General features: G+C 40.2%; 1 protein-coding gene across 1 annotated transcript; it reads right to left on the reverse strand.

Annotated features, from left to right (window-relative positions):
• Positions 1-1,233: 1,233 nt before the first annotated feature.
• On the reverse strand, positions 1,234-25,677 carry AFG3L2 (AFG3 like matrix AAA peptidase subunit 2). Its single transcript, XM_054284574.1, has 17 exons — positions 25,552-25,677; positions 20,417-20,516; positions 19,869-19,937; positions 19,289-19,407; positions 18,208-18,360; positions 15,991-16,065; positions 14,456-14,577; positions 11,881-12,154; positions 11,192-11,329; positions 8,974-9,127; positions 8,280-8,387; positions 8,033-8,158; positions 6,918-7,028; positions 6,225-6,340; positions 5,113-5,313; positions 3,349-3,543; positions 1,234-2,225 (listed from the first exon to the last, which is right to left on the reverse strand). Exons 1-17 carry the CDS (start codon positions 25,675-25,677, stop codon positions 1,983-1,985), a joined length of 2,430 nt encoding a protein of 809 aa, XP_054140549.1. The 3' UTR covers positions 1,234-1,982.
• Positions 25,678-27,135: the final 1,458 nt, after the last annotated feature.

A 27,135-nucleotide genomic window follows, 5' to 3' on the forward strand; every position in this document is an offset into this window, starting at 1 on the left:
AGAGGTAAGGCCATTTTCATACATCCACTAATTACATGCTGCAACTGAACAGGAGTGGAATTTATTAATAGACACCAACAGGGAGTAAGAGAAGCCATCTCCTGCAGATGATTTTTTTCAGAGTCTGGTAGCGCCATTGTGAAGAGTCAGGTTAAGGGTTTGGGGGTTGGGTGGTTGATTGCTGAGTTTTCTGTTGGTTTCATTTTGCAAGGAATGAAGAAATCCAGAACTCTGACCTTCACTGTAATAAGCACAGCTAGTCCTCAGCACTGGCTACAGACTGAATATCCCAGAGAAGAAGTGTTCAGCTAAACTGGAGGATGAGAAAAGAACAAACAAGGCATTAATGCAGAATACATAATAAGCTACACTAGAGCATAAGCACAGAAATCAAGCACTGCTCTATCATGTGTGCAAGATCTGAGTTTTATAGAAGACTTTTGCTATTGCAATAAAGAATTCTAAACTTTGACTCCAAAACTTAGGGAAATTAAGTTTAGTTTTTTCAGGCTGCTTTCCTGTTTATCATCCATTCTTTAACAAATGCAATAGAGAGAAATAGAAGTGTTTAACAACTAAAAATACCCTGTAAATATGCCCAAAATAGCCATATTTGCTCTGTTTTCCTCATTCCTCTTCACTGTAAAGCCAGGTAACATCACAGATGGAAAAAGTTCTGTCATGAAGAAAAAGAAAATCCAAAAGAATAATTTCCATAAATAATTTAACTCAAATACATTTAGAACCAAGGGTCTAAACTTTCAGATAAACTTTTTCCTTTGTCATCCTACTGGTTTCCAGTATGTTGCAACATACAGATGGAATCATTCACTAGTTATCCTTTTAACCTGCCCTCTGACTCATTACCCTTAAAGGATTTTTGGTCCAGCAGAGAAGAGTGGTTCATTTTCCTTCCCCTCCTTAACCACCACTCCACCCATGCTTCCCTGTCTTCTGCTGGGATGAGGAGAAAGGCCATTAATTTTTGAACATCTAAATTCTCCAACTAATGAATTGTTAGCAGAAGACAACTGCTAACATAGCTTTTCCCCCATAGCTTTTTGTTAAGCAAATGAGTATGAAACTCTAACAATCTGCTTTATCACCTTTGGCTTTGGTTGCTGCTTGTATTTGTGAACACAATCCTTTTACCCTATATTAACAGAGTTTTGCATTGTTCTGAATTCTATACCCAGAAACCAGCAAGGAAAAAAAAAAAGGGACAGCTTTGTTCAGAAAAGTACTGTTTTTATTGACTCAAACTGTATTTACACATCACATTCATATGTTCAATAGTTTACAGAACTCTGTAAAAAACTGACTGGTAAAACTGCAGGAGCCAAACAGTTTCAGACTTAATTTAAGACACTGAACCATGAGTACATTTGAAGATATTTAAGCAAGTGTTCAGTTTTCACGGTCAACTTACATGGCAGTTCTCTGTAGACAAACTCTAAAATCAAAATGAGGTGAAGGGGAAAGGGTCAGAAAGAGCTGATAGTTTTGCAAAGCTAGTACTTTGTACAACCACATTTGACAATGCACTTTGTATGATTCTTTTTCTTTTTGGAAACAGGTCATATACAGGTATAGTTTAGATAAATCATCAAAAAAACCCTTTGATTTTTGTAAGCTTACAGATGTTTGAAAAAAAAAAACAAAACAATCAGTGCCACAAAATCTGTGCATGAATCTGAACTGTTCCAATGCTTGAGAGGCTCAGTTCTGGCATTCCACTGCAGCTCCAATTCCTTGTATGCTTCTCCAGCTGGCAAACAAAAGATGATCACCTTTTACCAGTGCACTGATGATCTCACACACGTACATCAGAAGCAGAACATCCTTATCTCATCCCACGAGATCACTCTTCCACCCATCACTAATACAGTTTGGCTGAATAAATATTTTTTGTTTTGAAGTACAAACTAGGTGAGTTTGTTTCTCTTCCAGAGTGCAAGTCACCATGGGCACACACTTCACAGTTAAAATGGCATCCCTCCTCTGATCTGCCTAGCGACCTGTTCATCTGTTGTCTCCTCTTTTTCTTTTTCACGCTCTTTGTTCCAGTCTTTAAGGCCTTCTGGTAGTGAAGTATCCTCATCCAAGCTTCCTGTGCCTTCCACAAATTCTTCATAAGTAGACTTTTCTGCAAATGGTCTCGGGCCAAGCAACTCTAGCATGTCGCTTTTATCAAGCACTTCCTTCTCCAGCAGCCGCAGGGCAACCTGGAATAGCACAACAAGTTGTGTCACACACATCAAACACCTGAGATGGCTGTCCTAGTTGGAAGGGTTTCTTAAGGCAGTTAGCTTGGCATTGATTAATTTTGATAGAAAAAACAGGTTGTTCAGAGTTCATCAGATACAAGATTCTTCTCCCCCTTGAGCACTTTCAGGGAGCACAAATACAATTTTGTTTTTAATCCTGCTTTTAAGACTAAGGAAAGTGCCCTCACTGTGGGTCACTGTTGCTTTATTGTTGCTTCAGAACAGCAGCTTTCTGCTTCTGCCAAAAGGCTCCTGATGCAAGACATTAAGTGGTACATGAAAACAAGTGTTCCCTTCCAGTCAGTGGGGATGGTTCAATTGGGCTGCTGCTGTGTTACAAGCTCAAAAGCACCATAAAATACCAATGTGTGAACACTGCACCAGGGGAGTTTGCAGCCTTGGGTCAGTGAGCTCATTGTTCAGCACAAACCACATTCAGCGATCTCTTCTGGGATGCTGACCTGCTACAACAGGATTTATGGAGCCCATACAAACCTGTCTCCTTGTCACTAAGCCTACTGGATGCCTGTCCTAGAAAATGATCCTTTTGCTGTATCAGGTTTTGTGGCATGAAGAAAGAGAATATGCACAAGCTGAATCTTGGCTGCAATGAGGCAGATCATAAGCAGCCAAGGGACAGAACGGAAGAAGACAAAGATATTTTTATTAACACTAAAAAGGAATTCAGAGAAAGGAAGTCATATGAATTTCCCTGGTTACAAGAGCTTCTTCTGCCCAAAAAATTGGGAGCCTGGTATTTAATCTTTGAGTTATTAAGTTTGCCTATCACATCTACTAAACCCTATGTTAGCAGGCAGTCTCTTCCCTCCAACTTTCCAAATGAATATTGACCACAAAAGCAGTGAGGGATGTTAATGATTTAACATGCTTGTGAGATGCTCAGAGGTGTTCCAACACAAAAGAAGGTTTCTCTTAAGTCTTGTGACACATTCTTAAGATTACATCAAATGGGTTTTGAGCAAACTTCCTCATATACAGTCTATTTTAAATGTAATTCAGTTCAATTCAGATTTTGGCTTACCAGCTGGAACTTAATGGCTAAAAACACTGTAATGCTCACCTTCTCCACTTCTGCTTTCTTCTCAGTCAGCAGATTTAATGTCCTTTCATAGGCAATGTTAATTAGTGACCGCACCTCTTCGTCTATCAACCTGGCAGTTGCCTCGCTGTAAGGTTTCTCCAAGACCATGTCTCCTTGGCGAGGGAGATCAAAGGAAATCTGCCCCACTTTTTCATTCATACCAAACTGAACAATCTGAAAGGAAAAAAATTAAATAAATAAAGGAGAGATAGCAAGAATTTAGGGTATGTGGAAGTAAATATGGCCAACAAAAAGGAGAGGAAGAATTTTGCTATAGCCTAATCTTTTCCTGTAACATCAACCCTTCCCTGAAAATGCAAGTCTACTGAAGTTAATACACATGCATTGACTTTCACTTATTTCTTTTTACTGATTAAAGTGAAGGACACAAATAACACCATTTTCAAGTGGTTGCTAGTGGTATGCATAGTACTTTGCTGTTTAAATTCTATTACACAAAAATCACTTCAGCCTTCCTTAAGCAGTAAAGCCCTTCTTTACCAGAAATAGAAGTGTTTTGCCAATTCAAAAATACTTCTGAAGTTTAGCATAATCTACTCACCCATAAAGATAAGCTGACTTAAGTACTAAAGTAGAAGGTCTTGAAGGTTTTTTCTATCAAGTCAAAAATCATATGCTGTTCCTCATCCCAAGACACTCCTCTACAAATGTCAAACAATTCTTATCTTGCTTCACTCAGTACTGAATACTGACTTGTCTGGTTGCCAAATGGGGATGTTTTAAGCTGCATTTTCCTCCAGCAGAGGCAGAAGCAAGTTCAAACTATTTATTTATTCACTCCATGGCTACTATCAATTTGATGGTTACTAAAGTAGCACTTCTCAGTCTAGCAAGATCCACACAGGTACGACAACGAATATTCAGAATTCAAAGAGACCTCACCATTAGAACCAAGCATCTTAACCTGCTTTCTTAATTTTGGCTGACACGTACAAAAGTCTTTTTTTATAAATTTAGAATTGAGCAAGAGTCACTGAAGATCTCATAGAATTAACAAGATACCATTACACATTGCCTTCCAGAACTGAGGCAACAAAAAGCATGCTTGAGAAGAGGAAGTAGGTGGGGTTTGGGGATAAGTGTGCAGGGGAAGATAAGTGTACTCCAAAATGTCTCTTGCTCCTTGTGAGTGTCTTATGAGATGACATCCTTTGTCCTGATGCAGGAAATGTAGTAACACACCTGTGTGTAGCCCATAGCTACACTTAGGTGAGTCATTGCATTGATAAGATTTTAAATTACTCATCTACATTAGTTAATACGATACACACACAAACCAATGTCTCAGTTCCCATAGACTTAACTGACATCAAATAGTGCTTTCAAACAAGGTTGTCTGGATTTCAAGTGTGAATCCAAATTGAATCTTCACACTGGGCAATTGTAAATGTAGGATGATATGATCAAATCTGAGCACTAAATTCCATTTTAAAATAAGTATAACAACTCCCACATGTGATCCAATGAGATCAATGTGTATGTTCCTGTGGACAGATGTAGGGCAGTAATTGAAGCCTAATGCACACACTGCTGTTGTGAGACTGAAATGAAATAATTGGTCGTCAGCATCTCTAAACAACACCATGATGCTTATTCATACAGTGTTTTCTGAAACAAGGCTTCTGAGGGATGCACCTGATGAAATTGCACCATAGCAGAATATTAGTTAGGTCAGAGATAAAGAAAACAGTAAAAGAAAAAAAGTCTCAGTCAAGCCCATACCTGAGCATATGCACTCTGGGTCACCTTCTTCAAGTCATCTTGGGCACCAGTTGTAATTCTTCCAAAGAAGATTTGCTCAGACACACGTCCTCCCAGAGTCATGCACATTCTGTCCAGTAGCTGCTCTTTGGTATACAGATACTGTTCTTTGGGCAAATACTGAGCATAACCCAGTCCTTTACCACGTGGAATAATAGATACCTACAGAAAAAAGTAACAGTGCTACAACTAAACAGTGTTAAAAACCATAAAGTATTCTTCAGTTTGACTTATTTTTAATACCACAGCCTACACCATACTCACCCTTGAGGTTTAATTCAGACATTATTTCCATTTACAGTTTTGCCCCCATTGTGTTCTATCCTTAAAAGCCCTGGCTAGCTCTAAACTGGGATAACAACTACTAGAATATCTGGAAAAGAAAGGTAAGACCACTGTCATATCTTCTCTAAAAACTGTATCATATTTTAAAAACACCATTTTAATTACAATCCACAATTCCTTGAATGTTACTGGGCATTATGTACTCTGTAACAGATACAGCATTTTGAACAGTTTAAGGAATTTCCACATTTACTAATGACCTTTCTTCCAGAAGTAAATCATACAATATTTTTAAGCCTGAGATGAGATGAAAAACACAGCTATGCAAAACTATGAATGTTAAAGCAAGTTTGGGAGATTGGGGTGCTTTTCCTTCTACGTTCAACTTGTCATGCTGTGAAGCCAAAAGAAAGCAAATTGAAAGTAAAATTCAGCTTTCTATATTCCTGAAGTATACCTGTGTAACCTGGTAAGAGTAACTTAAACCAATAATCAGTACTGAAAGCCTCAGAGAAAAAGCAGCCATCAAGGCTGACAGACTCACGAGAACAACAGGTCTCTCACTTTCAAAGGACATTTATACTATGAACTATGTAACAGCTAATTCAGAAAACAGCTAAGAAAGTAACAAGAAATGAACAAAAATTTACTCTCAAATTGACACACTTACACTGCTTTTTATTATATTTTAATATCTTCTTAACATTGGTGGAGAGGAGAGGAACCCCAAAGAAAAAGATGTTGTCCATGCTACTGTTAAAATTAAAAGTCCAAATCAGCATTCTTACCTTTAACAGGGGGTCAGCATGTTCCAAAAACCACCCTGCAACTGCATGCCCTGCCTCGTGATATGCTACTGTCTTTTTCTCCTCTGGCTGGAGTACTTGAGTTTTCTTTTCCAAACCTTTGTAAAATAAATAAATTTGATTAAGTTTCAGACACAACTTTCTCCTCTGATATCCTTTACCTCATTTGCAAAGATGGTGAGCAATACTTAGAGGCCATACATGTGATCCATTGAAAAAATTTAAACACCCCCCCCCAAAACTTTCAAGTTTTAGAAATTCACATCTTACAGGTTTCACCGTAACCTTGTCCTTCCTTAGACTTTCCAGTTTCAATGCAAGTTCTTAAGAATATTCAAATATTTAAATAAAACATTTGAACTTTAAAAATCTTTTCTAGACTATTTCAGGCTACCAGCAGTTAAAAGCATCCCTAAATCCAGTTTTTCTTCTTGCTGTTTTGAAGAAGAAATAAGAGACGTGTCCTGATAAAATCTGTCTTTGTACCCCTTCCTCTATTACAGAAGTCAGCAATATAGACAGGATACTTCCTTTCCAAACATCAAGTGTGTTTAGGAGAGAAAGAAAACAACCTTGAAGAGCAGCACTAATATTCAAAAGCATGGCTTCCTACACATCTAAAAAAGGAAGCTGTCTATTACAATTTTTGAGAAACAATTGGTGCTATTCACCTACCTCCAATAACTCTTTCAATTGCTTGCTCAAAATGCTTTTGGTTTATAGCATCTGAGAGATGCCTTGCAGCAATTAAAGCAGCTTCATTACAAACATTAGCAATATCAGCACCTAAAAGAGAAGACAAGAATTACTGATCCTTTTCAACACTTTTCTCTGAGTTTAGCATAAGCATAATCTTACCTACAACTGGTTTGCTATAAACTCTCACTGAGCTTGAAAATGAAAGGTAATGCGTTCTGAAATAGCTTAATTACTTAAGATATATTTAAATGCATCTACTATAGTTATAGGCTTTAGGATTTTTTGCATAGGTAGACAGCCAGCAAATAAAGTTTATTACCAGTGAAGTAGTTGTTTGATACATCCCACCTTCCTTTTCTGTCTGCAACAGATTATACTTAAACTAGTATATATTTAGCTGCACGCATTTCCTACATGTGAATTCTGTATTGCTCAGATACTGGCATATCTTTAGAAGATATCCTTTCACATTACTGATTTCAAGCCCTCCACTTTCTGTTAAAACTATTTACAGTAGAGCTATTGAGGTAACTTAATCATCACTGTAGTTATCAGAGACATTGATAATCAAATCACAAAAAACTAGTTTTATATAGACCAAAAACCAGTGACGAATTCACAAGTGTGGAATTTGGAATAGATGTGAGAAGTATCATTATTGGCTTATAATCTAATTAATTTCAAATCTGTATTGACCAGTAGTTGAATTCTGCACTGGTTTTTGGTTTTTACATCCAGAAACATAAATTCTCCTACAGAACATGCACACAAACTTCACAAAACCCAGGTCTTCTCCAGAAGTGCTCAAGAATGAAACAAAGGAAAGGACAAACAAAGTAACAACACACACATGACTGTTAACAATCAGAGAAAAAACTCCCTCTTCATGTCACCCTGACTGAAGCTGACAAAACTTGAGACTCTCACAAATCTCCTACTTGCTCGAACAGGCAAAGAGAATTTCAGGCTGTGCCAGTAAATACAATTAAGTCAAATGCCATCCAGAAATTTAGGTGCAAGAAAACCAGAATTAGTAGGGAAATCAAATATCAAAAGCTTGGAGAATAACAGTGGCATTAGGAGTCACTTACCAGAAAACCCAGGTGTTAGTGATGCAAGCTTTCTTGCTAGGTTGTCTTTATTTAGGACAGTGTCTAATTTCAGAGGTCTAAGGTGAACTTTGAAAATGGATGCTCTTCCTTTTATATCTGGGGGTCCTTTAAAATAGAAGACATATGGTTTTACTTTTCACACACATATATATTCAAATTGAGTGTGTGCAAGGAAATTACATGTATAAATAGCTGCAGTGACTGCAGGCACCCAGGTAAAACTTACCAATGTAAATCTGCCTGTCAAAGCGTCCTGGTCTCATCAGAGCAGGGTCTAAAATATCTGGCCTGTTAGTACCTGCCAAAATGACTACATTTGTGGTTGTATTAAATCCTGTTAAAGAAAAGTGATAGAGAAAAGCTGTGTAAATATAATTTCTGTGGAAAAAAACCTCCAAAACCAGAAATAAAGACTGCCCACTTTACAGGGTCATGTAAGAACTGTCAGTTCAAACAAATTACCTTAAAGCTGAAAATATTTCTATTTATTGCTGCATTGTCCAGTTTTTCATAACAAGCAAGAAAATGGCCTTGGACTCTGCTTTGTGAACTACTATATCAAATCCTGCTTTATCTTCAAAATACAATAATAGATTAACTGCTCAGGAAATCACAGAACCAGCATGGCTAGCTGTATTTTTTTTACTGACAGACTGGTCTCATTGTGAAGAATTTTTTTGACTATTTAACTATGACAAAGAGTTAGGACATACAGAATTAGGGTTCTTTTTCTCTGAATGAATTTCAGTAAAATATCAGGCTGCAGCAAAGTGAGTCACCATGCTTTATTTTAGGAAACAAGGAAACAGGGACAATTTGAATTTAAGCTAGAATCCAAATCTTGGTTAGCAGGTCTGAACAAGCACATTCTATCCAATATCCTTGTTATTATAGCATAGTTTTAGGCATTAAATACTCACCATCCATTTCTACTAAAAGCTGATTGAGTGTGTTCTCTTGCTCACTTTGTCCTCCAAAGTTGCCCCTTCCTCTCTTCCTCCCTACTGCATCTATTTCATCAATGAAGAGAATGCACGGGGCATTCTTACGAGCCAGAGCAAACAAGTCTCTAACCTTAACAAAAGAACAGAGACTGTATCAGACTGGTTTGTAACTCTTTTGAGTTGGGGGGTGGGCAGGGGTGGGAAGAGGCACATCAGTAAGAGTATCCCTACAACTGGGCATGGGTCTGAGCAAGCATTCATTCCAAAGCCTTCAGCCAGCCTTCAAGGCAATGATAAGTTACTTAATTCCCCTCCAAGTATTCATTTGGAAGTTAAATTAACTTCTAGATGTCTGGAAAAAACACTCAGGATGTGAGTAGATAGCTGAAATTGTTTTTTAGACTTTCATATTTTAAGCAAGGTATTACCTACCTACTGTGGTAGATGCAGCACAATCTGATTTGAATTTTAGATGCAACATTGCAATGTTGCTCTGCTTGCAAACCTATCAGAAGGATCTCATTAAAACCAGTTCAGTGAGTTAACAGATCTACAACCAGGAATCCAACTGGAGCAAACAGGAAATGAAAAATTAATGGAAGAATTTTGACCTGAGTGAGAATTAGATGCAGCTCAGAGCTTTACTACTTTACACATTAGTGATGCAATTGCAGAACACTTCTCTGATGACAAAAAAATGTATGGTACACACGAAGAGATACAAATTTTGGACAGTAGGCTGTACAACAAAGTCAGCCAAATTTTTTGAAAAAAGTACAATGAAGGAACAAGACAAACACATGTCACATGCTTGAAGTGAATTCTCTTTTCAATGGAATAAGCAGAAATCCAGAATCACACAAGTAGTTTTAATTCTAGCACATTCAATTTACAAATGATCAATTTAGCATCACTAACAACTGTCTTATTTAATAAATTAATAGGAACTGAAAGTAAAACTCTCTCATATTGTTTTCTATAGGCACCAGAAATTATCAACTGTGTTGAAACTTTAATTCCCAGCCAAAGTTATATCAAAAGATTTCACTGGATAGTAACAGTATTTTCATAGACCAGTGTCGCAGACATCTTTTATGAAAAATTCTTTCCTTAGGATTTTTCCTCCTGAGAAGCAGAGAAGCCTCAAGAACAAAATGTAAACAATGATTATCTGCTAGTATGGAATGCAACAGGTAAATCTTTGATTGGCCCATGTTAGATGTTTGTTATGAATGGCCAATCACAGCCCAGCTGGCTCAAAGAGAGAGCTGAGCCACAAACCTTTGTTATCATTCCTTCCTATTCTATTCTTAGCTAGCCTTCTGATGAAATCCTTTCTTCTATTCTTTTAGTATAGTTTTAATGTAATATATATCATAAAATAATAAATCAAGCCTTCTGAAACATGGAGTCAGATCCTCATCTCTTCCCTCATCCAAGAACCCCTGTGAAGACCATCACAGACTAATACAGAAAAGTTAAGTCATTTTGCTTTGGGGCATTTTAGATATCTATTGACAACAGAAGTCCGAGTATCACTATAATTTTAGGATACCTAATATTTTCCCAAATTTTAATTATCATAAAATACCATCAGTAACTTGTTTATACTACTTCACATGTTTTTAATGAGCTTTCTTAAGACAGTTAAGGCAGAAAAGCACAAAAAAATATCAGACATATATCTGGTTATTTAAAGCATCTGATCATCAGAAACCAGTCATTGGACTCATATTTCAATCAGAAGCTTATCTGTGTGTCTTAGACAACTGTTTACAACTAAAAGTTTCAAACTACAAAGAGAATAAAGTTCTTCAAAGAAGCAGGATTTAGAGCAGGAGGAGGCATTCCCATAACAGTAGCTCAATGAGCTACAGATTTCTGATTCAAGTAGTAAATTTAGTTCAGATCAGAGCCTAAAGAGTGCTGTTCTGTGTTCTCAAGCACCTGAAAAGAGACACATCCTTAACAGTGAACTGTTTCAGGCTAGTGAAACTAGCTAATGAACTGCCTTAGTAACTTTTATTAAAGGTACACTGGTGATTTTTGTGTTTCGACATGCATCTGGCATCACTTGTGAGAAATCTGCATAGAAGAAACAACTTCAGCTGTAACCAAACCATTTGTCTCCCAAACCTGACAACATCCTTTCAACAGCCAATACTGAAAGAACAGAGCAAGGCCAAGGACTTACTCGTGCTGGACCCACACCAACAAACATCTCTAAGAACTCTGAGCCATTGACGGTGATAAATGGCACATTGGCTTCTCCAGCTGTAGCTTTAGCCAGAAGTGTTTTCCCAGTACCTGGAGGACCTGTCAGAATTGCCCCCTGCAAGACAAACAGGTATATTTTCTTCATGAAGAAAACAGTATTAGGCCTATGAAATAACAAGTCCATGATATTGAGCCCTCTGGCTTTTCTTGCACCACAGTCAAAAATCATGTAAGGAAATAATTGAAGATTAACCCCTCCTTTAAAGGAGCAAAAGGAAAAACAAATTAGACCCAACACTCCATGCTGTCTTAGAGTTTCAGGAACAGTGTTTTCTTTGACTGACATATTAAGTAAGAAAAAGAAAGGTATGTCATCAGGTGGACTCCCCTGCCAGCACAGCCAAAAGGCAATTCTGTAATAACCACTTGCAAGACTGCTGTCATACCTATGTGTGTATCACTTCTGGCCCACGTGAACAGATAATGTATTCCACAAAGCAAGTCTGCTGGCACCACAGTTACACTGCTGGCACTCAATGCTTGCTTATTTTTTTTTCCTGATTGGAAGACAGAAGCTGGAAAGCACTGCATATGTAAACAATCCCAGTACAGTTTAGAATACTGAGGACTAGTAGAAGAATAAGGTCTAAGTCACCGATCCCTTACCTTTGGAATTTTTGCTCCCAGATCCTCATACTGTTTGGGATTTTTCAGGAAGTTAACAAACTCCATTATCTCTAATTTGGCCTCCTCACAGCCAGCTACATCTTTGAATTTAACATCTATTTCATCCTTAAGGACTTTGGCAGTAGTTTCACCAACACTGAAAAGTCCACCCATTCCACGCCCTGCCCGACCCAAGCCTGCAGGTCCTCTTCTTAATGTGTACAGCAATGAACCAATAATCAGAATTGTAGGCAGCAAACTGAGGAGAAATGATCTGTGGAGAAAAACAAACAAAAAAGAGAAACCTATCACAATAATCCATTACTGCAAATAACACATATAAAGATGTTGGTTCCATTATAAGCAAATTCAGGACTAATAGTCTATTAACTTGCAATGTTTGTACTTCTGCAGGTTGTTCACACTGGGAAACCATCAAAATAAATTTGAGAACAAATTGTTATAGTTGCTTGTTTTTAAACCAAGCACATCAAGTAACATTGTTGAGTTTTGCAGAAGAAAAACTGCATTACCTACTAAACAGAAGTAGCTTGTTTTTCAAAGGCAAATTTACAGAACTAGTTATGTAAATGGTTATATTCTCAAAGTAAGTTGCATTAGGTAGCATATAGACAGTGTGTCCTATTACTTCAAGCAGAAATTTCTCTCCAAAATACACGCCCTTCTTCCCTTAGGTCTCTCAGCTTTTTACATTTTTTTTCTCCTTTCAATGTTTCCATTTTCATTTTCAAGGATACAGATTTGCAGGGGGGAGGGAGTGGTTTCTTGAGGTGGGGTTTTCTGTTTCTGTTTTGTGGTTTTGGTTTTTTTTAATTATTATTCATTGTTCATTGTCCTCCAGCTTTCTAGCACAGCTCTGTAAAAGCCCAAAACCCTAACACAGTCCTCTTTATCATAGTATCTGAGCACTGTACAGATTTTTCTGTGAAAAGGAACAGTTCAAACAGCTCACAAGACGTTCTATCCACACTCAGCAAAAACAAAATGCAGAAAAGGAGGACAACCATAAAGCACAGGATTTCCAGGCTTTACAGATAACCCACATTCCTGGGATAAAGAGGAAAACAAGGATTTTTCTCCCCACTGTGGTATTCGGCAGATTCTGATCCAACAGGGAACAGTAGTACTTTGATTATATATAGCTTCTCTCTCCTGCTTTCTGCGGCATTCCTGGGGCACAGCAATATATATCAATTTCTATATGGAGAACAGACACTGAGGAAAGAATCAGAGCTGTGGTAAGGAAGAGGGATTCAGGAAATAAAGGTCTGTACAAGGCTGAAAAAGGCATAGGAACTGATATACTTTTCCCAGTCTGTGGTGAGAAGCCTCAGGCCAACATGCAGCCTTCTTGCACAAGTGCTGCACTGCCCTGACCATCACTTTCCCCAGGTTTGTTTAAATAAGGGCTCAACAGGTTTATTTATGGACCATCCTTAAGATCACGTTCCATTATAAAGAAACAGAGAAATGAGGCAGGCAGTGTGTAGAACAGGGAAATAAAAACCTCTGTCTGAAGTTGCAGGATTGCCCAGAGTAAGGCCACCATTTTTCCTGTTGCCACCAAGACCAACAGGCAGCAGCAGCTTGGTAACACACACTGCAGTAAAACCAAGACATTCCCCTCCATCCCCCCAAATCAAAACAAATACCCCCAAGTACCAAGTATGTAAACACAAGAGAGGCAGTAAATGAGCCATTCTCATTAGTCACATGAGCTACACACAGAGTACAACTTCCTGATGATAAAAAACCTATATGACAGACATCAGCAGGAGTAATTTCTAAACTGCTCACTTAGAACCAAAAAGAAACTAGTCCTTGAGTTACAAGATTATGTTTGCCTTCTAAGCCATTTGGAAAAATACATCAGAGAAGCACTTTTACTGTCTTCTAAATAAGGTCAATAAAATTCAGCCACATAAGGCTAATACAAAGAACACAAATCTAGTATCAGAGCCCTTATTCCCTAATGGGAAGCAACAATGCTGTAAATCTAACATCAGTACTATTTTTCTTAACAATTAAGACCATGATCCATCTTCCAGTTTCTGTTAATAGGCAGATCAATGTGATCTACTTAATCACCTATTTCTTGATTTTTTCCAAGGCCCCAGATTTTGATTATGCTTATTTTTTGGCCAAAAATTGATGCCCAGAATAGCTCAGCCAATATACTATGGTTCTATGATATAATCTCCCTGTTCAAAAATCTACATGAGCGTCATCTCTGGAGCTCTGTTGCTGTGCCCGACTAACTCTTGCTCTAGTAAAAGTCACGGGGAGGGAGGGTTTAAATGAAGAAAGGAGTTACAGTAAAACATTTATATAATGAGAAGCTATATTTAGAGTAAGAGGATATGGATTTCTTCATAGACAAAGTACTGAACAGCTTCTCTTACACATAACACTCAGAAACAAACCCAAGCAGATTGTTATTCTGATAATACTGCCACCTAGTGAAGCACAAGGTATGCGTATTACAAACCTACTTCTCTACTGTAAACACAACCTTTTTTTTTTTTACCAGAGACTTTTTAAAGCAACTTCTTACCCATCACTCTCTGTTGAGTAGACTACAGGCAATCTGTTCTCCACTTCTATTCCCAGATCTTGCTGCACAGTCTCCAGATTCCGTTCAAAAGTGTCCACACTGCCGATATTAAACCAGACGTACTGCGAGGAAAAAAGCAGAGATGACCAAGTGTCCTCTCTTATTTCACCTTCACTACAAGACAGCTTCTTCTAGTCTGGTAATTTCCTTGTGCATGTGTTAGATTTGGACTAAGTTTAAGTTGCCTTGTCAAGTGTGTAACTGGTGTAAGAGGCACACAACAAATCTGAAGCCTCCCAGCCTGAATACACTTGTACCTATCACTGCTTCTGCAGAGATGATGAATCTCAATAGTTTTAGGGCACTTTAAACAGATGGAAATCCTGGCATTTTCACCAGAAAAAAAAAAATGGAAGGGAGTAATAAAGAGATCTTTATAAGGGACCTATATAGTCAGAATATACAGAGCACTGAACCTGGAAACACAGGAGTCATACAACTTACTGTTTCATTTGAAGGTCTCAGCCCTTCTGATTAAGAAAGGTTTTTGCTTTTCTTAAGAAAAGCTTCTGCAGCTTATACTAGTCAGCTGTGTTCACAAAAAAAAAAAAAAACAGCACCAAAAAAAAACCCAAGACAAACAAACAAACAAAAAAAAACCAGACCAGAAAGAAAAATCCAGCCATTACTCTCAAAATATGTTGAGATCTGGTCAAGAAAATCTCCCCTTTTGCACCATAACCTGCCTGACTTGTCCCTCCTCACCCTAACATTGAAAAAGAAAAACCAGAGCAGTTAAGTGATTGGGAAACAAAGGCAACTGGTTGTATTTATACACCTAAAGAGTAGGTGTATAAATAAGCCATAATGAAACCCACTGATTAAGTAATTGCTGCAGATTTCACTTTACCCAGGAGGGACTTGCAGACCTTGTTTCAGAAAGATACTTAAGAAAAGCTCCACCACCTAAGAAGAGGTAACCTGATAAAGCTTTTCTAATGCTTCTTTGAATTTTCTATGAACATTTTATATATTTTTAATAGGTCTCTGCCACTGGGTATCATTCTTTGCATCAGTCTATTCCTCACTGTGCTACTAGAAGAGCAACTCCATGAAATAAATACTTTGGAAACAAACAGGTCCCTTTTTGTTTTCTAAAGTAACTGGATAAAAGCAGCCTGGAACAGAAAAGATTCCTAAGAATGTGGACTTAAGTCTGGAATTTTCTTGAGCAGATGGAAAACAGCAGTTAAAAATACAGAACCTTCATCAATTTGTTCTCTTCCTGTTTAAGTATCTGTATTAAAGAGCACAGTGCTGGAAATGAACTACTTGTCATTGTTTAAAGGTATCTGTGGCAAAACAACTGATACAGTAAAGTGAAAGAACACACAATGTAGGATAATGTAACAAGAAAAAATGTTTTCGATCAAGATATTATTAATGATCCAGACCAAGTTTCTGCCTCAAACTTTACATAAAAAGACTGTTTTGCTGCTTCTAATATCCCATGTACATGTATTAAAAGTATTTACCCATTCATGAGGAGACTTTCCAGGAACAAAGATGACTCTAACAAAGCGCTTGTTCACCACTTCAAGTCTGTCCACCTGTAGGAGGAGAAAAGAACAAAACCTGAGTGAAGAGTGTACAGTCACTGTGCTTTCACCACAGCTTCAGATAACAAATGTGAATCTTTCTGTTTTCCACTTAGAATGTACAATTAGTCAGGTACATCAGGACAGCTCCACAGTCCACAGTTTGCCATTATGTAATCAGGAAAAAAGGAATACTGGCACATGGGAATTTAAATTGAAAGACGGACATCGTATCCTTTTCTCAAGGAAAAACTCAAGGCATGCATCAGCAAAAATCAGTTACAGTAATATAGTTAAACAGTAGTTAATTGTCTCAGTGGTCAAACACCTAAATCAGTAAGTTATATGATTCCAAACTCTTAGAGCAGCTTCCAAAACAAACCAAACCGAGCAAAATGAGGAAAATCTGAACTTTGTTCTTACAACTGTTTTCCCTACTAGAAAGGGCTTCCTGTGCTACAATATTAAATACAGTAACATCAATTACATAAAGTATTTACCTGGGGTAATAGATACTATATAAACCTGGGAACTGGGCTACAGCTTCAGCAGATATATACCATTAAGACTTTTTTTACAGGTCTCCTCCAATGGTTAGATTCTTGGATTTGACAGGGCCTTTTTAGAAGTCAAGTAAAATTTTTTCCATGTTTTCTTCCCTTTTCCATAAAATAACTGGTTTTAACATTTTAAAGCATTTAAAACTAGGCAATCTAGCTTTAGAAGTTGGGCCTGAATCGCATACAGGTGAGTAAGGTTGTTCCCTGAACTCACTACATGTGGTCATTTCTGGTAGAATTGAAGGAAAACATGAGCTAAGAAGTCACTCTAGAACTAACCTGATTTCACACAACACTACCTGAACACCTGTGTTTTGAAAAGCACATGACTCCAGTATTGCTGTCTTCTCCCCACCACTTAGGCAGCCAACAGCTCTTAATAGCCACACATTTAGTCTGTCTGAATATCCACACTACATCTTTCAAAGTCACAAGAAACTTGGTTTTGTGCAACAGCCTCCTTTCACAATGCTTTTCTGCAAGGAAGCTTCAGGCTTTGTTCACTGTAACAGCTAAATGAATATTTTTACAGATTTAAGTGTCTTACTGCTTCAGAAATTTAATCAGTATGAGTTTTTTCACAAGATGTGCAAAACCACCAATTTAGAACAGGACTGACTGTAAGACAGTCCAGGCAGAAGCATACAGAGAAACTCTGCACAGATCAGTTAGAAAAGAAAGGTAAGAGACACCCTGTTCAGCAGCTTACCAAAGGGAGGTAATGGAAGGTTAATTTTGTGTTAACAGAAAATCCCTCCAGGTGTGAAACCTAGAGGACAAAGCAAACCAATGCTTTCCTAATCTGTAAGATGAAGCTACAAGCAGGGAGGGAGCAGAGCAAAGAACTCATGGCTCCTGAAGTGGAAATAGCCTGTGCAAGACAATCTCCTGAACTTCAGGGCATCACCAACCTATTACTCCAAGCATGGAAAGCTGCCAAGTTCTACAGAGAGATAGGATACTGATGATAAAATTGATTGTTCCAGTAGAGGCTCCAGGTAAGAAAAAATGAGAGGAGAAAAACAAAGGAGGCTACTTTACAACAGAGTCAGGCTGGTGAAGGGATGCCAATGTACTGTCCTTGAAAGGATTCTTCCATTCCCCACCCATCCCTTTCTGTTCTCACTGCTGCTTCTCAGATTCCCCAAGGAACTGATTTCAGACATGTAACAAGCAGAAAACCTTTTCTTTTCAGAGGAATGGGCTCATGCAAGTGATAAGGTTAAGAGCAAACTTCTTCCAAAGGCAGCTGGCATGTCTCTTTAAGCCATTATGTCAGCTTACCTGTACTGCAGAGCCATACCCAGAGGGAGTGTAGCTACACTGCCCCAGCACCCACAGGAGTTATCCAACCAAAGCTTTGTCCTGAGCTGCTATTCCCTCGTCTCTCTTGAAATGACATAAATCTTCCCACATCCATCCAAAATACCAGATCTAGGAACTGATTTAAATGAAAGCTAATTCCTTTCTCCCTTGAAACCTACACAGAGCCCGTTCTCACTCTGCAGACACACAAACACAAGCCCAGCTGGGGAGGCAGCAACGAGCATCTTCAGCACTCTGATGTTTCACACTGATTCCCCTCCCCACTCACCAATCCTTTAGAAAGGTAGTTGTTGACAAAGTCTTTCCAGGTGATTTCTCTCCCAGGGACCCTGAAGAAGAAGTAGTACACAACCATTGTCCAGAAAAAAGAACTTCCCACCACATACATCCGAAACTCCCTGACATCCCATGGAATGTCACCCTAGGAAATAGACAAAGCAAAAAAAAAAAAAAATTAGAGTCTGTAATACAGTAGGCACATAGGAAACAGGTTCTGATATTTCTTTGTAGCTTCTATTCCCTGCCCTCAAGGTTGCCGCAGAGAATGTTAAACAAAGGTCTGTTTTGTTGTATGAACACAGTTCAGAAATTTCACATAGAACTGAGGAATTACAGCAATACAAATTCTTTAAGTGTTTTACAAACAGCAATTGAAGAGTTTTGATCCATGAACTACTGTTTTTAGAAAGAAAAAAAAAAAAACCACATGACCTTTCTGCCTCCATTCTAAAACAATTCTCCTTGGTCTCCAGGAGTGCATGCAAGATCAACAAAAAATAAAGGAAAAAACGAACAGAAGAAAAAACCAAAAACAAAAATAAGAAGTATGAAAAATGTGCACCAAAAACATTCTTTATATACATACAGGAATATTTTACATATTTCTGTACTGTCAGGTGCCATCATCTTTGTGTTATACCTGGCAATAAATGGCAATAAATTTCAAAGGAAAACTCACATAAGTATTCCATCAAGGTCAGAACATGTAAGAGCAAACTACATTTAATGACCATTGCGTGGTCAGAAAATTCTCCAAATTGCCACTGAAACAAAACACGAGGCCTTTAAAGGTCTGAGGCTCCCCTCTAAGAATACTGACTACTAGCAACCACATTCACACAGCTTAAGCTTCATTAACAGTAGATGCCTCTGGAGTTATGCACAAAATAGTTATTCATGAAAGGCACTGAGTAGGGAGCCATCCAGGGCCAGTTGCCATGGAAGGTCTGGCACAGGAGGCTTGAGCAAGATTTAGGCAATCAGAATACGGCTTTAAAAAGCAAAATCATGCAAGGTTATTTCATGAAGACAAGATAGTGACATAAAGAAAGATATTTTAAAGTCAAAACCTTCTGTAATCTGGTCCACCAGTTAGTTTCTTCTTTCTTGCCTCCTTTTTTTCCACCACTCCCACCTCCTCCACTACTAGTTCCACTGGGTTGTCTGGAAGCAGTAGCTTGCTTTGTTTCTAAAAAAAAAAATTTACATCTTATGCTAATCTCACATTACCTTTTATTAGTTATATTAACGAGATGTTCTGGAAAATATACTAGTCTGCAATACTACAATAATTAGATTATGTAAAAAACAGCATTTCCCATTAAAAAAACAGATATATAGTCCATTAAATGGCAGAGAGACAGTTACGACCAGAAGAGATGTCTGTTAACTTATAATTGAGGGACAGCACTCCAACATAAAAATAAGCATAAAAATAAATACTATTCCAGAAGATGAACATTATTTTCCTTTCATATCACATATGATAAAAACATACCAATTTGCACTTCCAAACTAATCTGGTACAAATATATCTTCCCTGAAAAATAAAGAAAAAAACCCAAAACCCAAACTCACAATTGTTATGCCAAAATCGAATTTAATGAATATACATTCCACAAAGAACTGAAGTCAAGCAGCTTTTTGTACCTTTTGTTTCTCCAGGTGTACCTTTAGTTCCATTAGACTTCTTCCCATTGGGAAAATACTTTTCAAATCCTATGGAGAAGGAGGAAAGGAGCTCACCATTGGTTTTTATTTTACAATTCTTTCATCACACTTCAGTCATCACAAGCTGAATGTATACACCAGCAAAGAAGCTAGGAACATACAGACTGCAAAATCAGCTTTCTTCTTGTCTTTTTGTTGAAAAGCTCTACCTGGTCTCCATAAATAAATCTGCTGTGTTGACAAGAGAATATCACATCTATTTAATAACTTGAAGTAAAGCTATGTTTTAACCAGAGATAGAGAAATTTAGGTCAACAGAAAGCTCCACTGCACAGTGTTGAGCAAAGTACATTATTCTTTAATAGCTCCTAAAAATCCCATAAATCAAATGTTTCATCTCAACATTATAGGCTGGTTAGTACAAGAACTGACTTCCCCACAGACAATAAAGCTAAATAGCACATAAGTGCAGTCCTCAGCAAGGTATGCAAGCAGTCTGCTTTGTTTCACAAATCAAAGTTAGTCACCTTTGGGAGGTTGAGAGAAAAGCCTTCTGCAAGCAGCGATTACACTTGCCAAAAAAGTGCTTCTATCAGCAGGAACTCCAGGGGTAACTTGGTCACAGAGCTGAAAGATGAAAAAGAAATTTAAAGCAACAAGAACACTTTACAAAAATCTTCAAGCTCTCTGGTAGAGCCTTGCAGCTAGTCAGACAATACTTTACAACAGATATTGTAGTAACTGCTGTGTGCCAGAAAGTAAGACAACAATGGAAAAAGAAAAGTTCATGAAATGAGTAATTTCTGCAGCAAGGAGATTTTTATTGTCATTGTTAAGAACCAAGTTTCATCTTACACACAAACAAAACATTGTTCATTAAAAGAGAAAAATCAAGCAGAAAACACTACAAGCTATGAACATTAAATACACATTGATTTCAACGGGACATGTTTAATCACATCAGCCAAATGACATTAAAGTGCAACATTAACTGTGACTGTACAAGCATGATCTACACAGCACTGAATCATGGTTTGTCTGCAACCTTTTTACAAATAGTTAAGAAGTTGTAGTTTCTGAATATGAGAGATCTACGTGAATCCAAAAGAAAGGGATGTGGCAGACAATGCTTACATCCAGCTAAGAAACTAAAACAGACAAGGAATCTCAGTTCAAAAAGAAGATCCAAAGCCCTATGTGGGTAAACATCCAGTTATAAAACCACAACAAACCTAAGCTTTAACATGGCTTGTTCCTGTCCTTGCTCCTTGTCCTAAGGCTGTTTACTGTTATTCATCATTTAAGTGCAATGAAGGAAAATTAAATCTTTAAACTCACGAGTTCTTAATAAAATTTTGCTACTACAGCTGGATACTTCAAAAAAGTATAAACTGCAATTTTATTCAAGAGAAATCATATCTGATTTCTTCAAGAAGGACATATTTTAGATAAAATGCCCTTCATAAGCTTTTCCAACGCTTCTGAGAAACAAAATATTACCCATGCCAAGATTTCCCCACAGACTGACTTTCCTTCTGCCTCCACTTCCTTCTGCCACATAAAGGCACTCAGCCTCCTGTTCCTTTTGATTAGAAGCTATTTACCTCAAGAGCTACAGAAATAGTAAAATGCAAAAACCAACACTAACTGAAAAGCAACAGGTCCTGAAAACATGACTCCAAGTATCCTTGGAAGAAAGCAAACATCCAGCTGGGACTAACACCTCTGTGACTATTCTGTGAAAGGAAGCTCAGTGCTATAGTCAAGGTACAGTGGCTGTAAATAAAACCCATTTTTACATATAAAGAAACTTTTGATTACTTGGTTGCACACTAGAACTACCCTAGGCATGCTGTCATTCATTAACTGAATGCTGTAACTCTGCTGAAATCTTCTGTCTGGAGCTTCCCCTTCCACCCCTTATTAAATGATGAAATACATTAGGCTTATTTCAAGCATCCCTATAGTTCCACCTGCTGGAACAAAGAAGAACACCAAAATGTTCTCATTCCTTGCTTTTGCTGTGGACTGAGCTAAGAATTCTTGGGCTGCTTGGTCAGGATTAGTTTTGTGTCTCTGCATGTCTCTGAATAAAATCTGATACTGAAAATCCAAGAAGGGATTTCACTGATTCTCAGAAGCACGTGCAGTGCAGATAGTCTGGAGAGAAGCTAATGTAGAGAACAGCTACTAAATCCAATACATTATGACCTCCAACATGAGCAATTCCATCTGTGCTCCTAAAAGAAGTTTTAGGACAAGTGGGATGCAGCCATGTGGGCAATAAAATAAAAAGAGCTTGCCACAGATCATGTATATTCCAAATACAGACAGGGAGTGAATGTTGCAGCAACTAATGAAACTCAAAGAAACAGTGGGGTTTTCTCCTGTCAGTGGTCCCCTACAAAACACAAAATTAGAGACTTAGTTCTTCTGCAAACTCAGATTACTTTTTATTTGCAAAGAGACTGAAATATTCTGAAAGCTTTACTCCAACTAAGAAGAAACAACTGCTCTTGTTTAAAAGAAAAGTTTAAGTAAGCCAAATCTAATTGCCTGGCCCAGACTAGCACAGGTTTACTACAGAATTAAGTTATAGTTTAAGTGAAGGACAGAGAAGGGTAAGAACACAGAGCTTTGGGGCAGACCTGAATAACGGGATTGCTTCTGTTGGATTGTCTCTACACATCCTAAATTCCATGAACACGTGCTGTCAAGTTAATATGCAGAGAGCTGGGTGCTTTGAAGCTGCTTTGTGAGAAAAAGGAACAAGTGACTTCATGGCACCTTCAGTGTCACCTGAGTGCCTTGAGAAGAGATGGCTGAGAGGGGACCTCATTATTGTCTTTAAGTATCTGAGGAGAAGGTGCCAGGAAGGTTGACCCAGGCTCTTCTCAGTGGTGCTGAGCACAGGACAAGAGGCAATGGGCAGAAACTGATGCACAGGAAGCTCAACCTGAACGGGAGGAAGAATGTCTTTACTGTGTGGGTGACTAAGCACTGGAGCAGGCTGTCCAGAGAGGTTGTAGAGTCTCCTTCACAGGAGATATTCAAGAATTCTCTAAAACAGCAGCACAAAAACTGACCATCCTGATACAGGTCTGTCTGGCAATGGGAATGCAAGCTTAGCTGATACAAGCACACCCACTGCCTAAACAGAGAGAAAGCAAACAGAGCACATTTTGACTGGATGCTGTTTCAGGCTGTATACCAGGAAACTCTTGCTAAGTATCTCCCAGTCAGAGGCAAAAAATTTCACTGCATGTTAAAAAAAAAAAACAAAAAAAAACAACAACAACCAAAAAACCCCCAAAACAACCAAAACAAATATCTGATTTTTTTTCTTTCGGGAAAACCTTGTGACACCATCCTAAAAATCAAGACTTTTAAAAATATAAGTTCTAGATAAGCAAAAATAAGCAAAATAGATAAGCAAAGGTCAGTTTTAGAGTTAAAATAACCCATAAAATGTTACTAGTCCAGAGTGCTACATAAACTCAAGAGCACAAGCAGAACTCCTTAAAAAGTTTACAAAATTGAGGCTACACAAAGGAGGAACAGAAAATCCATTTGCTTAGCTATACAAACAGGATAGAGAATTCATTAATTCTAGAAAGCTGGAAGTTACAGCTTTACCCATTATCAAGTTCCAAATCAAAGCAAAATTAAACCAAAAGTCTTAATTATCTAACAGCCACCAAAATATTACATAAGAACATAATGGGAAGAGGGGACAACACACAACAAAAAGCTGGTAAAGAAATCTACCTTAATGCAAGTTATTTTCTACATGGGGAAACAGTGATAGGACAAGGGGAAATGTTTTTAAACTAAGAGCAGAGATTTGGATTAGAAATTAGGAAAAATGTCTTTACTCCCAGAGGGTGGTGAGCAACTGGAACAGGTTGCTCAGAGAAGTTGTGGATGCCTGGAAGTATTCAGGGTCAGACTGGATGGTGCCCAGAACAACCTGGTCTGGTGGGAGATGTCCCTGCCCATGGCAAGGGGGGCTGGAACTAGAGGATCTTTAAGGTGCCTTCCAACCCAAGCCTTTCTAAGGTTCTGTGACTCCAAAGGGCTCACTTTTTCTTACAGAAAAATCAACTTTAAAAAAGAAATGGCTTTTATGGAACAAAGATCCTCAATTTTCTGCCTGCACACAAAGCCAGATGTTAGAATGAATACAAAGTCCCCTTCCTAAGATTGATTCCAAATAGGAACTCCTTAAATTTTCTTGAAAGTAACAAGAGTTAGCTTTCTGAGAGATCAGCAGCACTGCTGACAATGTTTTATTTATTGAAATCATGTTCAGCTCTGATCAAACAAAACCAAATTCACCATTAAAAACAAGCCCCAGATTCATGCTGACAACAAAGCTACAACACACCTTCTGTGTGTATTCCTCTCACAGTCATCACTATCCTAGAGATTACCTTCACAGCTATAAAGGTGTGGCTGTTCAGCACTCTGTGCTACAGGAAAACAAAGAAAAGCAAGATGCCCATGAAAGGGAGAGGACTCAAGCATCTTCCTTTCCCACAGGCCTGTCATTCCCCCACTGTGTTAGAGCTGTCAACAAGGGTAATACACATCTTGTAACAGCTGACAGCAAAGGCCATTTTACTAAGAATGAACACACAGACATCATGCTTTAGCAGTTAATACCATAACTGCTGCAGGTGCAGGTTCATGGCATCACTGCACTGAGCAATCCCAGGATGCAAACAACCAAGCTCCTCTTTTCCAGAACACTGACACCCAAAACAAACTGCTCAGTCAGTAATCTTTAACATTTCAGTCTCTCACCCAGCCTCAAATCCACCTAACACAACTCATCAACCTGAGAAAGCAATGGAAGAACTTTGGAATCAGGTGGGACACAGCACCTGGAAAACCACTGGGAACATGGGAACCCCCCTCTATGAGGAGAAAAGGAGAAAGCTGGGGCTGCTCAGCCTGGAGGAAAGTTGCATGGAGAGCTCACAGTTGCCATACAGTATCTGAAGTGGGTCTACAGAGAAGCCAGAGAGGGACCCTTTATCAGGAACTGTATTGATAAGACAGGAAGGAATGGATACAAATTCAAAGAGGAGAAATTAAGTTAGATATTAGGAAGAAATTATTTACTGTGAGGGTGGTGAGACACTGGAACATGCTGCTCAGAGAAGCTGCAGATGTAGTGTTCAAGGCCAGGCAACCTGGTGTAGTGGGAGGTGTCCCCGTCCATGGCAGAGGAGTTGGGAAGGGGAAATCCTTAAGGTCCCTTCAACCTCCTAACACTTTCTAGGAATAGCGGCGGGATGCAGCACCAGCAGCAGCTCTAGGGTGTCGCCTCCCTCTGCAGGAGGACTCTGCTGCTGCCGCTGCCGCAGGAGCCCGAGGTTCTCCCGCACGGAGCCGGCTGCCACTTCCAGGCCGGGAGGCGCGGCACTCCAGCCCGCCCGCCCGCTCGCCCACCTACGGGCCTCGTTCCCCGCCGCCCGGAAGGGCCGGTACCGAGCAGGCCGTGGCTGCCTCCTCCGGCCGGGGTGAGGACGAGCCGGGGAAGGCCGCGGGCAGCAGAGACGCGCTCGGTCCGAGCAGCGGGGCGCCTTTCCCCGCCCCGGTGCCGCCCCACCGCCAGCACGGCCCTCCCTCGATCCCCGGCCCGCTCGCCGCTCACCTGCGCCAGGCAGGGCCTGGCCCCGCCGAGCAGGCCCCTCCCGCAGAGCAGCTGCTGCAGCGGGGCCCCGGGCAGCCCCCGGCGGCCGCCGCCGCCCCGCGCCAGCAGCAGGTACCGGTGCGCCATGGCCGCCCGGACCCGCCGTCACCGCCGGCCCGCGCCGCTTGACGTCACCGCGCCGCCGCGTGCATTTCCCCTACGGCCGAAGGGCACACCTGGCCCCGCCCCCTGACGAGGCCACGCCCACATGATGGGTCACGCACCGCCTTCTGGCCACGCCCACCGCCGTCACCAGCGGAGCCCCGCCCGCCCTGGGTTTCTCAGGATGCCGGAATCCATCGGGTCGGGAAAGATCTCCGGGATCATCGAGGGCAGCCTGTGACCCAGCACCACCACGTCAGCTAGACCATGGCACCAAGTGCCACATCCCAGCTCTCCTTGAACACCTCCAGGGACAGGGGCAGCACCGCCTCCCTGAGCAGTCCGTTCCCATATTTGATCACACTTTCCTGAGGAATTTCTCCCTAATGTCTAAGCTGAATCTCCCCTGGCGCAGTTTGAAGTTACGCGCTCTTGTCCTGCTTGCTCGGGAGAAGAGACCGACCCTAGCCTGGCCAAAACCTCCTTTCAGGCACTTGTAGAGGGCAATAAGGTCACCCCCGAGCCGCCTCTTCCCTAGGCTGAACACTCACAGCTCCCTCAGCTGCTCCTGAGTTGTGCTCCAGACCCTTCACCAGCGTCATTGCCCTGCTCTGGGCACGCTCCAGCCCCTCAATGTCCTTCTGAACCGAGGGGCCCAGAACTGAACCCAATACTTAAGGTGTGGCCTCACCAGTACTGAATACAGGGGGGAAATCCCTGCCCTGCTCCTGCTGGCCACGCTGTGTCTGATACAGGCCAGGGTTCCACTGACCTCCTTGGCCACCTGGACACAGCTGGCTCACATTCAGCTCTGGCTGACCAGCACCCCCAGGTCCCTTTCCACTGGGCCACTTTCTCAGCAGTCTGACCGCAGCCTGTAGTGCTGCATGGGGTTATTGTGGCCAAAGTGCAGGACCCAGCATTTGTTTTTCATGCCATCGGTCCCAGCCCATCTTTCCAGCTGGTCCCCATCCCTTTGCTGACTCAAGGGTGTGGGTGAGTCAGCAGGGCAGGCTCAGCCCAGCCCAGCCCAGCCTAGGCTGGCCAGCCTCGCTGAGAAGGGCGGGTCTCCCTGCTGCCAGGGCTGGTTTAGCCTGCAGCAATGTTCTACAAAGCCTGTAGGTAGGAAATTAGGAAACCTGTCTCCTGGTTTTGCCCCATTATGTAAGGCATTCTATATCAACGTCTTTGCTGTAGAATGAGTCTGTGCAAAGTCCTCTAGGTGAACTCAGGCATTTGGTGTTCTCGCTGTTAAGGAAACATCCCAGTCTGACCATTCACAAGACTCTCTGTCACTCACATTCCCAAGGCCAGAGACTTACACTGCAGAGCCCGTTTCCAGCGGGCAGCTCCAGTGCATCCACAGGTGCCCCACTTGACCCCCCCTCACACAGTCAGGCCAGGTTTCCTTACTGGATTCACCCCACATTCCTCATGGCAGAG

This window comes from Melozone crissalis, unplaced genomic scaffold (assembly GCF_028551555.1).
Source record: "Melozone crissalis strain CALT ecotype California unplaced genomic scaffold, PUWL_Pcris_2 ptg000042l_1, whole genome shotgun sequence".
NCBI classification, from domain to species: domain Eukaryota; kingdom Metazoa; phylum Chordata; class Aves; order Passeriformes; family Passerellidae; genus Melozone; species Melozone crissalis.